This window comes from Bufo gargarizans, chromosome 2 (genome assembly GCF_014858855.1).
Source record: "Bufo gargarizans isolate SCDJY-AF-19 chromosome 2, ASM1485885v1, whole genome shotgun sequence".
NCBI lineage: Eukaryota > Metazoa > Chordata > Amphibia > Anura > Bufonidae > Bufo > Bufo gargarizans.
The window spans coordinates 4,613,895-4,629,356 of record NC_058081.1 but is presented as its reverse complement, the minus strand read 5'-3'; the positions used below and the strand labels follow the sequence as shown (position 1 = coordinate 4,629,356).

Here is a 15,462-nt window from a genome sequence, read left to right as displayed (position 1 = left end):
AGGGAGGCAACATCCAATGTCAGCCAGCGGTAAATGAGGTCCCAGTTGGTGTCTTTGAGCAGTGAAATGAGTTGGGAGGAATCCCTTAGTTAGGAACAGAGGTTGGTCTACGTAGTGCGAGAGGTTACTAGTTAATAAATTGATACCTAAAATTATAGGTCTTCCGGGAGGGTTATTTATGTCCTTATGTACTTTGGGGAGGTGATAGAGGATCGCCATAGTGGGAAGGTCGATGGTTATAAATTCTTTCTCCTTTTTGTTAAGGACATAGTCGTCTTCTGCTTGTTATAATAATATTTCCAATTTCTTTGCATCTTCTTTAAGGGGATTATGGGGGAGGGGTTTGTAGTATAAACGGTCTCCCAGGATCCTATATGCTTCCGAGACATAGTCTTCTCTTTTTTGTATCACTATTCAACGTCCTTTGTCCGCACCTCTGATGAATAGTTGTTTGTCATTGCTAAGTTCTTTTAAAGCTTGTTTCTCCTCTAGACTGAGATAGGGTTTGATCCTCATGTAGCTTTTAATATTCCTGACCTCGTCAGAGACTAGAGAGAAAAAAGTATCTATATGATTTCTAGGGATGAGCGAACTCGAACTGTATAGTTCGGGTTCGTACCGAATTTTGGGGTGTCCGTGACACGGACCCGAACCCGGACATTTTCGTAAAAGTCCGGGTTCGGGTTCGGTGTTCGTCGCTTTCTTGGCGCTTTTGTGACGCTTTCTTGGCGCTTTTTGAAAGGCTGCAAAGCAGCCAATCAACAAGCGTCATACTACTTGCCCCAAGAGGCCGTCACAGCCATGCCTACTATTGGCATGGCTGTGATTGGCCAGAGCACCATGTGACCCAGCCTCTATTTAAGCTGGAGTCACATAGCGCCGCCCGTCACTCTGCTCTGATTAGCGTAGGGAGAGGTTGCGGATGCGACAGTAGGGCGAGATTAGGCAGATTAACTCCTCCAAAGGACTTCACTTGATTAATCGATCGATCTGCAGCTGTGCATCATTGAGCTGCTGAAATTCAAATGCTCACTCACTGTTTTTAGGCTGCCCAGACCGTTTGTCAGTCACTTTTTTCTGGGGTGATCGGCGGCCATTTTGTGTCTTGTGCGGTGCTGCGACCAAGTGCATCCAAGCTGCGACCAAGTGCATTTAACCCTCAATGGTGTGGTTGTTTTTTGGCTAAAGCCTACATCAGGGTGAAGCTGTCACACCAAGTGCATTTAACCAGCAATAGTCTGTTCATTTTTGGCCATATACTAAATCAGGGGCAAGCTGCGCCTGTCACCAAGTGCATTTAACCCTCAATGGTGTGGTTGTTTTTTGGCTAAAGCCTACATCAGGGTGAAGCTGTCACACCAAGTGCATTTAACCAGCAATAGTCTGTTCATTTTTTGGCCATATACTACATCAGGGGCAAGCTGCGCCCGTCACCAAGTGCATTTAACCCTCAGTAGTGTGGTTGGTCAAGCTGTGACACCAAGTGCATTTAACCAGCAATAGTCTGTTCATTTTTTGGCCATATACTACATCAGGGGCAAGCTGCGCCCGTCACCAAGTGCATTTAACCCTCAATGGTGTGGTTGTTTTTTGGCTAAAGCCTACATCAGGGTAAAGCTGTCACACCAAGTGCATTTAACCAGCAATAGTCTGTTCATTTTGTGGCCATATACTAAATCAGGGGCAAGCTGCGCCCGTCACCAAGTGCATTTAACCCTCAGTAGTGTGGTTGGTCAAGCTATCACACCAAGTGCATTTAACCAGCAATAGTCTGTTCATTTTTTGGCCATATACTAAATCAGGGGCAAGCTGCGCCCGTCACCAAGTGCATTTAACCAGCAATAGTCTGTTCATTTTTTGGCCATATACTACATCAGGGGCAAGCTGCGCCCGTCACCAAGTGCATTTAACCCTCAGTAGTGTGGTTGGTCAAGCTGTGACACCAAGTGCATTTAACCAGCAATAGTCTGTTCATTTTTTGGCCATATACTACATCAGGGGCAAGCTGCGCCCGTCACCAAGTGCATTTAAACAGCAATAGTGTGGTTATTTTTTGGCCATATCCCAGTCTAATTCTGTCACTAAATCCATACCGGTCACCCAGCGCCTAAATACTAGGCCTCAAATTTATATCCCGCTAAATCTCTCGTTACCGCTGTCAAGTTGTGGCTGGGAAAGTTATTTAGTGTCCGTCAAAGCACATTTTTTGTTCTGGGTTGAAGTACAATTCCCAATTTAGCAATTTCATAATTTAGTGGTTCCTGCTATATCAGAGCTATTTGAAATCTATCCCTAAAAGGGTATATAATATTCAAGGTGCACATTGGGTCATTCAGAATAACTTCACACACACGCTACTGTGCATTTCCAAGTCTAATTCTGTCACTAAACCCATACCGGTCACCCAGCGCCTAAATACTAGGCCTCAAATTTATATCCCGCTAAATCTCTCGTTACCGCTGTCCTGTTGTGGCTGGGAAAGTTATTTAGTGTCCGTCAAAGCACATTTTTTGTTCTGGGTTGAAATACAATTCCCAATTTAGCAATTTCATAATTTAGCGGTTTCTGCTATATCAGAGCTATTTGAAATCTATCCCTAAAAGGGTATATAATATTCAAGGTGCACATTGGGTCATTCAGAATAACTTCACACACACCCGCTACTGTGTATTTCCAAGTCTAATTCTGTCACTAAACCCATACCTGTCACCCAGCGCCTAAATACTAGGCCTCAAATTTATATCCTGCTAAATCTCTCGTTACCGCTGTCCTGTTGTGGCTGGGCAAGTTATTTAGTGTCCGTCAAAGCACATTTTTTGTTCTGGGTTGAAATACAATTCCCAATTTAGCAATTTCATAATTTAGTGGTTTCTGCTATATCAGAGCTATTTGAAATCTATCCCTAAAAGGGTAGATCATATTGAAGGTGCACATAGGGTCATTCAGAATAACTTCACACACACCCGCTACTGTGCATTTCCAAGTCTAATTCTGTCACTAAACCCATACCTGTCACCCAGCGCCTAAATACTAGGCCTCAAATTTATATCCCGCTAAATCTCTCGTTACCGCTGTCCTGTTGTGGCTGGGAAAGTTATTTAGTGTCCGTCAAAGCACATTTTTTGTTCTGGGTTGAAATACAATTCCCAATTTAGCAATTTCATAATTTAGTGGTTTCTGCTATATCAGAGCTATTTGAAATCTATCCCTAAAAGGGTATATAATATTCAAGGTGCACATTGGGTCATTCTGAATAACTTCACACACACACGCTACTGTGTATTTCCAAGTCTAATTCTGTCACTAAACCCATACCTGTCACCCAGCGCCTAAATACTAGGCCTCAAATTTATATCCTGCTAAATCTCTCGTTACCGCTGTCCTGTTGTGGCTGGGAAAGTTATTTAGTGTCCGTCAAAGCACATTTTTTGTTCTGGGTTGAAATACAATTCCCAATTTAGCAATTTCATAATTTAGTGGTTTCTGCTATATCAGAGCTATTTGAAATCTATCCCTAAAAGGGTAGATCATATTGAAGGTGCACATAGGGTCATTCAGAATAACTTCACACACACCCGCTACTGTGCATTTCCAAGTCTAATTCTGTCACTAAACCCATACCTGTCACCCAGCGCCTAAATATTAGGCCTCAAATTTATATCCCGCTAAATCTCTCGTTACCGCTGTCCTGTTGTGGCTGGGAAAGTTATTTAGTGTCCGTCAAAGCACATTTTTTGTTCTGGGTTGAAATACAATTCCCAATTTAGCAATTTCATAATTTAGTGGTTTCTGCTATATCAGAGCTATTTGAAATCTATCCCTAAAAGGGTATATAATATTCAAGGTGCACATTGGGTCATTCAGAATAACTTCACACACACGCTACTGTGCATTTCCAAGTCTAATTCTGTTAGTAAATCCATACCGGTCACCCAGCGCCTAAATACTAGGCCTCAAATTTATATCCCGCTGAATTTGAATACAATACATTGGGCCAAATAATATTTTTGTTGTTGTGGTGAACCATAACAATGAGAAAAACATCTAGTAAGGGACGCGGACGTGGACATGGTCGTGGTGGTGTTAGTGGACCCTCTGGTGCTGGGAGAGGACGTGGCCGTTCTGCCACATCCACACGTCCTAGTGTACCAACTACCTCAGGTCCCAGTAGCCGCCAGAATTTACAGCGATATATGGTGGGGCCCAATGCCGTTCTAAGGATGGTAAGGCCTGAGCAGGTACAGGCATTAGTCAATTGGGTGCCCGACAGTGGATCCAGCACTTTCACATTATCTCCCACCCAGTCTTCTGCAGAAAGCGCACAGATGGCGCCTGAAAACCAACCCCATCAGTCTGTCACATCACCCCCATGCATACCAGGGAAACTGTCTCAGCCTCAAGTTATGCAGCAGTCTCTTATGCTGTTTGAAGACTCCGCTGGCAGGGTTTCCCAAGGGCATCCACCTAGCCCTTCCCCAGCGGTGAAAGATATAGAATGCACTGACGCACAACCACTTATGTTTCCTGATGATGAGGACATGGGAATACCACCTCAGCATGTCTCTGATGATGACGAAACACAGGTGCCAACTGCTGCGTCTTTCTGCAGTGTGCAGACTGAACAGGAGGTCAGGGATCAAGACTGGGTGGAAGACGATGCAGGGGATGATGAGGTCCTAGACCCCACATGGAATGAAGGTCGTGCCACTGACTTTCACAGTTCGGAGGAAGAGGCAGTGGTGAGACCGAGCCAACAGCGTAGCAAAAGAGGGAGCAGTGGGCAAAAGCAGAACACCCGCCGCCAAGAGACTCCGCCTGCTACTGCCCGCCGCCATCTGGGACCGAGCACCCCAAAGGCAGCTTCAAGGAGTTCCCTGGCATGGCACTTCTTCAAACAATGTGCTGACGACAAGACCCGAGTGGTTTGCACGCTGTGCCATCAGAGCCTGAAGCGAGGCATTAACGTTCTGAACCTGAGCACAACCTGCATGACCAGGCACCTGCATGCAAAGCATGAACTGCAGTGGAGTAAACACCTTAATACCAAGGAAGTCACTCAGGCTCCCCCTGCTACCTCTTCTGCTGCTGCCGCCTCGGCCTCTTCTGCTGCTGCCGCCTCGGCCTCTTCCTCCGCCTCTGGAGGAACGTTGGCACCTGCCGCCCAGCAAACAGGGGATGTACCACCAACACCACCACCACCACCTCCGTCACCAAGCGTCTCAACCATGTCACACGGCAGCGTTCAGCTCTCCATCTCACAAACATTTGAGAGAAAGCGTAAATTCCCACCTAGCCACCCTCGATCCCTGGCCCTGAATGCCAGCATTTCTAAACTACTGGCCTATGAAATGCTGTCATTTAGGCTGGTGGACACAGACAGCTTCAAACAGCTCATGTCGCTTGCTGTCCCACAGTATGTTGTTCCCAGCCGCCACTACTTCTCCAAGAGAGCCGTGCCTTCCCTGCACAACCAAGTATCCGATAAAATCAAGTGTGCACTGCGCAACGCCATCTGTGGCAAGGTCCACCTAACCACAGATACGTGGACCAGTAAGCACGGCCAGGGACGCTATATCTCCCTAACTGCACACTGGGTAAATGTAGTGGCAGCTGGGCCCCAGGCAGAGAGCTGTTTGGCGCACGTCCTTCCGCCGCCAAGGATCGCAGGGCAACATTCTTTGCCTCCTGTTGCCACCTCCTCCTTCTCGGCTTCCTCCTCCTCTTCTTCCACCTGCTCATCCAGTCAGTCACACACCTTCACCACCAACTTCAGCACAGCCCGGGGTAAACGTCAGCAGGCCATTCTGAAACTCATATGTTTGGGGGACAGGCCCCACACCGCACAGGAGTTGTGGCGGGGTATAGAACAACAGACCGACGAGTGGTTGCTGCCGGTGAGCCTCAAGCCCGGCCTGGTGGTGTGCGATAATGGGCGAAATCTCGTTGCAGCTCTGGGACTAGCCAATTTGACGCACATCCCTTGCTTGGCGCATGTGCTGAATTTGGTGGTGCAGAAGTTCATTCACAACTACCCCGACATGTCAGAGCTGCTGCATAAAGTGCGGGCCGTCTGTTCGCGCTTCCGGCGTTCACATCCTGCTGCTGCTCGCCTGTCTGCGCTACAGCGTAACTTCGGCCTTCCCGCTCACCGCCTCATATGCGACGTGCCCACCAGGTGGAACTCCACCTTGCACATGCTGGACAGACTGTGCGAGCAGCAGCAGGCCATAGTGGAGTTTCAGCTGCAGCACGCACGGGTCAGTCGCACTACAGAACAGCACCACTTCACCACCAATGACTGGGCCTCCATGCGAGACCTGTGTGCCCTGTTGCGCTGTTTCGAGTACTCCACCAACATGGCCAGTGGCGATGACGCCGTTATCAGCGTTACAATACCACTTCTATGTCTCCTTGAGAAAACACTTAGGGCGATGATGCAAGAGGAGGTGGCCCAGGAGGAGGAGGAGGAGGAAGAGGGGTCATTTTTAGCACTTTCAGGCCAGTCTCTTCGAAGTGACTCAGAGGGAGGTTTTTGGCAACAGCAGAGGCCAGGTACAAATGTGGCCAGACAGGGCCCACTACTGGAGGACGAGGAGGACGAGGATGAGGAGGAGGTGGAGGAGGATGAGGATGAAGCATGGTCACAGCGGGGTGGCACCCAACGCAGCTCGGGTCCATCACTGGTGCGTGGCTGGGGGGAAAGGCAGGACGATGACGATACGCCTCCCACAGAGGACAGCTTGTCCTTAACCCTGGGCAGCCTGGCACACATGAGCGACTACGTGCTGCAGTGCCTGCGCAACGACAGCAGAGTTGCCCACATTTTAACCTGTGCGGACTACTGGGTTGCCACCCTGCTGGATCCACGCTACAAAGACAATGTGCCCACCTTACTTCCTGCACTGGAGCGTGATAGGAAGATGCGCGAGTACAAGCGCACGTTGGTAGACGCGCTACTGAGAGCATTCCCAAATGTCACAGGGGAACAAGTGGAAGCCCAAGGCCAAGGCAGAGGAGGAGCAAGAGGTCGCCAAGGCAGCTGTGTCAATGCCAGCTCCTTTGAGGGCAGGGTTAGCATGGCAGAGATGTGGAAAACTTTTGTCAACACGCCACAGCTAACTGCACCACCACCTGATACGCAACGTGTTAGCAGGAGGCAACATTTCACTAACATGGTGGAACAGTACGTGTGCACACCCCTCCACGTACTGACTGATGGTTCGGCCCCATTCAACTTCTGGGTCTCTAAATTGTCCACGTGGCCAGAGCTAGCCTTTTATGCCTTGGAGGTGCTGGCCTGCCCGGCGGCCAGCGTTTTGTCTGAACGTGTATTCAGCACGGCAGGGGGCGTCATTACAGACAAACGCAGCCGCCTGTCTACAGCCAATGTGGACAAGCTGACGTTCATAAAAATGAACCAGGCATGGATCCCACAGGACCTGTCCGTCCCTTGTCCAGATTAGACATTAACTACCTCCCCTTAACCATATATTATTGGACTCCAGGGCACTTCCTCATTCAATCCTATTTTTATTTTCATTTTACCATTATATTGCGAGGCTACCCAAAGTTGAATGAACCTCTCCTGTGTCTGGGTGCCGGGGCCTAAATATATGCCAATGGACTGTTCCAATGTTGGGTGACGTGAAGCCTGATTCTCTGCTATGACATGCAGACTAATTCTCTGCTGACATGAAGACAGATTGTCTGTTACGGGACCTCTCTCCTCTGCCTGTGTGCTGGGCCTAAATATATGCCAATGGACTGTTGCAGTGGTGGCTGACGTGAAGCCTCATTCTCTGCTATGACATGCAGACTAATTCTCTGCTGACATGAAGACAGATTCTCTGTTACGGGACCTCTCTCCTCTGCCTGTGTGTGTGCTGGGCCTAAATATATGCCAATGGACTGTTGCAGTGGTGGCTGACGTGAAGCCTCGTTCTCTGCTATGACATGCAGACTGATTCTCTGCTGACATGAAGCCAGATTCTCTGTTACGGGACCTCTCTCCTCTGCCTGTGTGCTGGGCCTAAATATATGCCAATAGACTGTTGCAGTGGTGGCTGACGTGAAGCCTCATTCTCTGCTATGACATGCAGACTGATTCTCTGCTGACATGAAGCCAGATTGTCTGTTACGGGACCTCTCTCCTCTGCCTGGGTGTGCGCTGGGCCTAAATATATGCCAATGGACTGTTGCAGTGGTGGCTGACGTGAAGCCTCATTCTCTGCTATGACATGCAGACTAATTCTCTGCTGACATGAAGACAGATTCTCTGTTACGGGACCTCTCTCCTCTGCCTGTGTGTGTGCTGGGCCTAAATATATGCCAATGGACTGTTGCAGTGGTGGCTGACGTGAAGCCTCATTCTCTGCTATGACATGCAGACTGATTCTCTGCTGACATGAAGCCAGATTCTCTGTTACGGGACCTCCCTCCTCTGCCTGGGTGCTGGGCCTAAATATATGCCAATGGACTGTTGCAGTGGTGGCTGACGTGAAGCCTCATTCTCTGCTATGACATGCAGACTAATTCTCTGCTGACATGAAGCCAGATTCTCTGTTACGGGACCTCTCTCCTCTGCCTGGGTGCTGGGCCTAAATTTATGAAAATGGACTCTTACAGTGGTGGGTGACGTGAAGCCAGATTCTCTGCTATGGGACCTCTCTCCAATTGATTTTGGTTAATTTTTATTTATTAAATTTTTATTTTAATTCATTTCCCTATCCACATTTGTTTGCAGGGGATTTACCTACATTTTGCTGCTTTTTGCAGCCCTCTAGCCCTTTCCTGGGCTGTTTTACAGCCTTTTTAGTGCTGAAAAGTTCGGGTCCCCATTGACTTCAATGGGGTTCGGGTTCGGGACGAAGTTCGGATCGGGTTCGGATCCCGAACCCGAACATTTCCGGGATGTTCGGCCGAACTTCTCGAACCCGAACATCCAGGTGTTCGCTCAACTCTAATGATTTCCTTTGTGATAAGTTAGGTTAAAGGAAGATTTTGGTTTAAGATCTGTGTGTGTTGTAGCAATGGGGTCTGGGGTTTCTAGATCGTCATTCTCTTTATTTTTGATGACTTGTTTCGCTTTAATGGCAAAATGCCTTTGTAGTGTAATACTTCTGATGAAACTATTCAGGTCAATAAAGAGTTGGAACTCATTGAACTTCTCGACCGGACAGAAGTAGAGCCCTCTTTCGAGTAGTGACATTTGTGCAGTGGTTAAGTTTAGAGTTGAGTGAACACCTGGATGTTCGGGTTCGAGAAGTTCGGCCGAACTTCCCGGAAATGTTCGGGTTCGGGATCCGAACTCGACCCGAACTTCGCCCCGAACCCGAACCCCATTAAAGTCAATGGGGACCCAAACTTTTCAGCACTAAAAAGGCTGTAAAACAGCCCAGGAATGTAAGGTAAATCCCCTGCAAACAAATGTGGATAGGGAAATGAATAAAAATAAAAATAAAATAAATAAAAATTAACCAATATCAAGAGATGTCCGATAGCAGAGAATCAGGCTTCATGTCACCCACCACTGGAACAGGCCACTGTCAGATATTTAGGCCCCGGCACCCAGACAGAGGAGAGAGGTCCCATAGCAGAGAATCGGGCTTCATGTCATAGCAGAGAATCATTTAGCTGAATATAAATTGTAGGCCTAGTATATAGGCCCTGGATGGATGGCAGGTATCCCTTTACAGACAGAATTAGACTTGGAAATGCACGGTAGCGTGTAAAGTTATTGAGGATGACCCTATCAGCACCTTCAATCTAATATACCCTTTTATGGATAGATTCAAACTTGGCCTGCTACAGCAGAAACCACTGATTTAGGGAATTGCTAATTTGGGAATTGTATTTTAACCAGAAAAAAATATATCCTTTGCCAGACAGCAGACAGTATTACAATTGGCTGGCCACAGCTGAAACACCAGATTTACGGTACTGCTATTTTGGCAATTGTATTTCACCCCTCAATAAAATAGCAAGCACAGCCAAGCCCCTGTTGTAGGATATAGCAAAAAAAAAACACACTATTGATGGTTAAATAGACTTGGTGGCAGCTTGTGCTGGCGCACCACACTACACGAAATGGCCGCCGATCACCCCAGAAAAAAGTGACAGAAAAACGCTCTGGGCAGCCTAAAAACAGTGAACAATTAACTAGCAGAAGTTGAATGATTCACAGCTGTAGATCGATCACTTCATTAAGTGTTTTTGCTGAGTTAATCACTGCCTAATCTCGCCCTAACAGCAGCAACTGCATCCTCTCCCTACACTGATCAGAGTGACGGCGGCGCTACGTGACTCCAGCTTAAATAGAGGCTGGGTCACATGCTGCACTGGCCAATCACAGCCATGCCAATAGTAGGCATGGCTGTGATGGCCTCTTGGGACAAGTAGTATGACGCTTGTTGATTGGCTGCTTTGCAGCCTTTCAAAAAGCGCCAAGAAAGCGACGAACACCGAACCCGAACCCGGACTTTTGCGAAAATGTTCGGGTTCGGGTCCGTGTCACGAACACCCCAAAATTCTATACAGTTGGGGTTCGCTCATCCCTAGTCAAGTTGGATTTAGAGAGGTCAAAAATCTTCATTCTTGTGAGATTTTGTTCCTTTTGGGGCTCTGTTGGTCTTGAGGGGTTCTTTTTGTGGTCTGTTCTATTACTATTCCTGTTTCAGTTTTTGGTTCCTCCTCTCTGGCTTCTTCTGCATTTTTTTTTTTTTTTGCCTTTTTGGGGTAGCTCTGTTTTTGGTTTGAAGAAGTCTGTTATAATTGAGGTGGTCCCTGATGGTTGTTTTAGGGTGTAACTTGCGTGTGGGGTCAGGGTCCCCGGAAGCGGTAAAAAAGACACAGAAGTTGGATAGGTCTGGTCTAGGGGTTCATGCAGATCTTATGAGCCAGTTTGTCAGTGGTCTCAGGGCTTTTCTTTTATTCAGGGTGGATTGGGCCAGGTCCTGATAGATTTGGATATCGTGCCCATCCCAGGACAATTTTCCGTATTGTCGGGCTTTAAAAATAATAGCCTCTATAACTGGAAAGCCGAGGAATTTGCATATAATGTCCCTTGGTGGGGCAGGAGCAGCAGGTCTAGGCCTTAGAGCTCTGTGGGATCTCTCTAGGATAACCTCATGGGCCATTTCTGGGCCTAGTAGGGACATGCATATTTGCACAACAGTGCTTGGGATATTCCCTGTATCAACTGATTCGGGGACATTGCAAAATCGCTGGGAGACCTCAGTTTGGTGCAGAATGATGGCTTCCTGCGTGTCTTCCAGTGCTTCAACTCTGTTACCCACTTGCAATATTTCTTGTTTGATAGCAGATAGGTCAGAGCTAAGGGGTTACAGGGCAGAAGCCAGGGAGGAGGATAATAGTTATTTTAGGAAAGAACGTGAGATAGGGAGGTTATCGGTGTCTTCTTCCCCTCCGGCAGCTCTGGATGTTTTGAGCACGGAGCGCGCGTCGGGGTCGGCGCCATCTTAGGTTCCCTGGTTACATGTAGTGCTGCTGCTTTTTAGATAAATTTGTCCATCTCCCCGGTGGTGGGGGCTCCTCTGTCTTGCGTGGCTTGGTCTCCAGATCTAGGACCTCCGATTTTTACCATGATCGCTTTGCCAGCTTATGATAGAGGGCTTCAGTGGTGATAACTATAACGGAGCTGCAGCCTCACGTGTCCATGCTGTGCCGGCACTAGCCCCGCCCCCTTCGGCTGCTTTGCTTAGTGACAAATTAATTTTGGGAAGTGCTTTTCTTTGTGAGTAGCAGGCACAATGATGGGGATCACGGCTAGGGATGAGCAAATTGACTTCGGATGAAACATTTGACGCTTCGCAAAGCAATAACTTTGGGTCATCTGAGTCAATATATTCTAATACTGTATGGAGCTCCTAGTAATAACTAGAGATGAGTGAATCGAAGTTGACGAAGTGGAATTCAATGCGAATTTCAGGAAAAATTTGCACTCTTTTTATCACAGATGCTTTGATAACGGCGCCCATCTCCTGGTTTCTTGCTTACAGGTTGCCCTCATGGTAGGGCCTGACACATGCTCATTATACATAAATGCCAAGGTATCTAAGCATTCTTTCTACAGACACAAATAAGCAGCTATCCTTGTTGATACATTTGTTCTCCTTTCTTCAAGTATGATGCTTTACTTTTTTTTTTACCTTTAGCAAAATGGAATTAGATAAAAAGTAGGAGTTCGATCCACATAAATTAAAGTATGCTGGTTTTGACGACTTTAATAATTGTGGGCATGGGTTTGATGACTTTTTTAAAGTTTTCAGTAATTTCGGTCAATGTACTTGTGCAAGTTATGAAATAAAATGAATAACTTTTCCTTAACTTATTTTTAGTTACATATTATTTGTTCCATAAAGGCTAATGACTGTTCCCATTGGAGGACAAATTAATGAAACCTCTCTGGCTTTGTTACACCAAGCTTTTGTAATATTCTATCTATAAAAGGAGCACCCAGTAATAATATTATGCCTTGTCAGGATCTCAGACAAGAAGAAACATCTGTGCTCTGTTACACTAAGAAGAATCAAGATCTTCATAAACGGTTTTATTCTTTCTAATATAGAATGATTGTTATTATGAAAGAAATTATATAATTCTGCAATGTTTTGTATTGTATATTTTATGGTTTTATTTCATTTTTCGATTTAATTATATTATGTTATATTTCACTTGCAGAGGCCATTATTTTATCTACTGTGAAAGCAAAATATTTTTGCCCAAATTATTGATTTGTTTTAACTAAAGTAAAAAAAAAAAATTACTTTCTGCACATATTTTATCATTTTTATCTCCTTATTAAAGTCATGATTTGAATTTTTTTAATACTAATTCAGGAAGAATAAATTATCCATATGTCCAACTCACAGCTCTTTCATTTTAAGGGATCTATAGAAAGAATCATTTTTCCCAAGAACATTATCTCCGTGAATATGCAGTTCAGCAATGCCAGCACCGTGACTGAGATTCTGCTTTTGGGATTTCAGAATTTACAAAGTTTTAGGATTTATTTATTTCTCCTACTTTTAATTATTTTCTGTGTGACAGTATGTGGAAACCTTCTCATAATTCTGGTGGTGTCCTCCAGCATATTGATCCACTCTCCCATGTACTTCTTCCTCACACAACTCTCTACTTTAGACATTCTCCTCTCCACCACCATTGTACCCAACATGCTTCAGGTTGTGTTGTATGCAGGAAGTTTTGTGTCCTTTAAGGGCTGTTTGACACAATTTTATTGTTTTTCAGCATCTGAATCATTGGAATGTCTTCTCCTGACAGTGATGTCCTATGACCGGTATCAGGCCATCTGTAACCCACTAAAATACACCTTAGTCATGCACCTCACATTTTGTATAAAAGCTGTTCTCTTGTGTTGGGGGACGATATTTGCTGTTATGTTGACTATTGCAGTAACCATGAGTTATTTGTGGTTTTGTGGGCCAAACGTCATTGACCATTTCTTCTGTGATTTTGATCCATTAATTGAACTTTCCTGCTCAGACACTTTTTTCCTGAAAATAGAAGACATAATATTGGCCGTACCATGTGTACTTTGTCCATTTATTGTCATTATAGTTTCCTATGTTTATATAATTTTCACCATATTGAAGATCCCATCTGTGACCGGAAGGCAGAAGACCTTCTCCACCTGCAGCTCTCACCTGTCCGTGGTGTCTATATTTTATGGATCACTTATAATTATCTATTTATTTCCAAATAAGGGAAATGTAAAGAAAATCCTCTCCCTGCTCTACACTGTAGTGACTCCGCTCCTCAATCCTATGATCTACAGTCTGAGTAATAGGGATATTAAGCAGGCCTTCAAGAAGCTCAAGAGTAAAATGTCTTTAAATTAGTTTTTTTTTTATTGGTCTTCCTTTTTGTGTGCTGAATACAACTAACAATGTAATAAGTAGGTCACAAACTGGTGGTGTGATATACACATACACTACATGGAGAAAAGTATTGAGGCTCCTACACAAGATTTTATGACATCCCATTCTAAATCCATTGGTAGTCTTGAGCAAATCAAGCTTCAGATCATAAATCCACAATTTTAATGCTGTCTCCGTACAGCATTAAATGTATTGGCTCCGTGGAGCCAAACTTCGTTTCACCTGTAATTGTATGAAACTTTGGTGAATTAAAAAACATTTAAAATGAGGAATCTGAAGATTGGTTTAGTACTGAGTATTGTATGGAGACAGCATTAAAATCGAAGTGTTTGACGGAATTAACTTCAGATATTCATAGGCATTATTATGGTGTTGCTACAAACCCCTCCCCCATCTCTATTTGCAACTAAAATGGAATACACTCTTCCACCTTTCTGGGAAGGCAAGAGAGTGTCTCGGGGAATTTTACCCAATCTTCCAGAAGAGCATATATGAGTTAAGACACTGATGTGACTCCTCCCAACTCTGCCTTTATAGAGTAGGTTTTGTGCACTTGGGCACAGTCATGGTAGAATACCAAAGGGTCTTCTCCAAACTGTTCCCGCAAACTTTGAATCATACAATTGTCCAAAATGTTTTGCCTGTTGAAACATTAAGATTTATCTTCACTGGAACTAAGGTGGCCAAGCTCTAATAAACAAACCCAAATCATTATCCATTCTCCCTACAGCTGGCAAATAAAGTCAGGCAGGTAATGTTCTACTGGCATAAACCAAACCTAGACTCCATCATACCACCACACCATCTGATGTTTGGTATTGTGTTTTCAGATGCATGGCTTGAATGCAGTGCCCATGGAAACCAATGCCAGGAAGCTCCATTTGTGCTGATGTTAATGGCAGAAGAACTTTGGGCTCTGCAGTTATGGAGTCAGAAAATCATTGGTGACTTTTTTGCACTATTTTCCTTAGCACTCAGCAACCCCTCTCTGTAACTTTATGTGGCCTCTATTTCATAGCTAAGTTGCTCTGGTTTCAAAATCAGAGATGAGAAAATTGATTCTAAACAAATCAGATCTTTTTTGTTTTAGATGATTTGTGTAAATGCAGTGTCCAACTCCATATCAGTAGTGGGGCCCTGTATGTTTAAGGGTATTTACAGAATGTCATTCTATGCTGTGTATGTACAATTGCTGTAATCACTTCTAATAGGCTGGTGGACCACCACTTGACATCAGTCACCACTAGGTGCTGATATTGTGATATATATACAGTCATGTGAAAAAATTAGGACACCCTTTGAAAGCATGTGGTTTTTTGTAACATTTTTAATAAAAGGTTATTTCATCTCCGTTTCAACAATACAGAGAGATTAAAGTAATCCAACTAAACAAAGAAAACTGAAGAAAAGTCTTTTCAAGATCTTCTGTAAATGTCATTCTACAAAAATGCCTATTCTAACTGAGGAAAAAGATAGGACACCCTCACATGTATTCCCTCTTAAATTGGCTCAGATCTCACACAGGTATATCACACCAGGTGCA

General features: G+C 45.0%; 1 protein-coding gene across 1 annotated transcript; it reads left to right on the top strand.

Moving 5' to 3' along the window:
- The first annotated feature begins 12,953 nt into the window (after positions 1 to 12,953).
- On the top strand, positions 12,954 to 13,880 carry LOC122929202 (olfactory receptor 11L1-like). Its single transcript, XM_044282708.1, has one exon. It carries the CDS (start codon positions 12,954 to 12,956, stop codon positions 13,878 to 13,880), a length of 927 nt encoding a protein of 308 aa, XP_044138643.1.
- Positions 13,881 to 15,462: the final 1,582 nt, after the last annotated feature.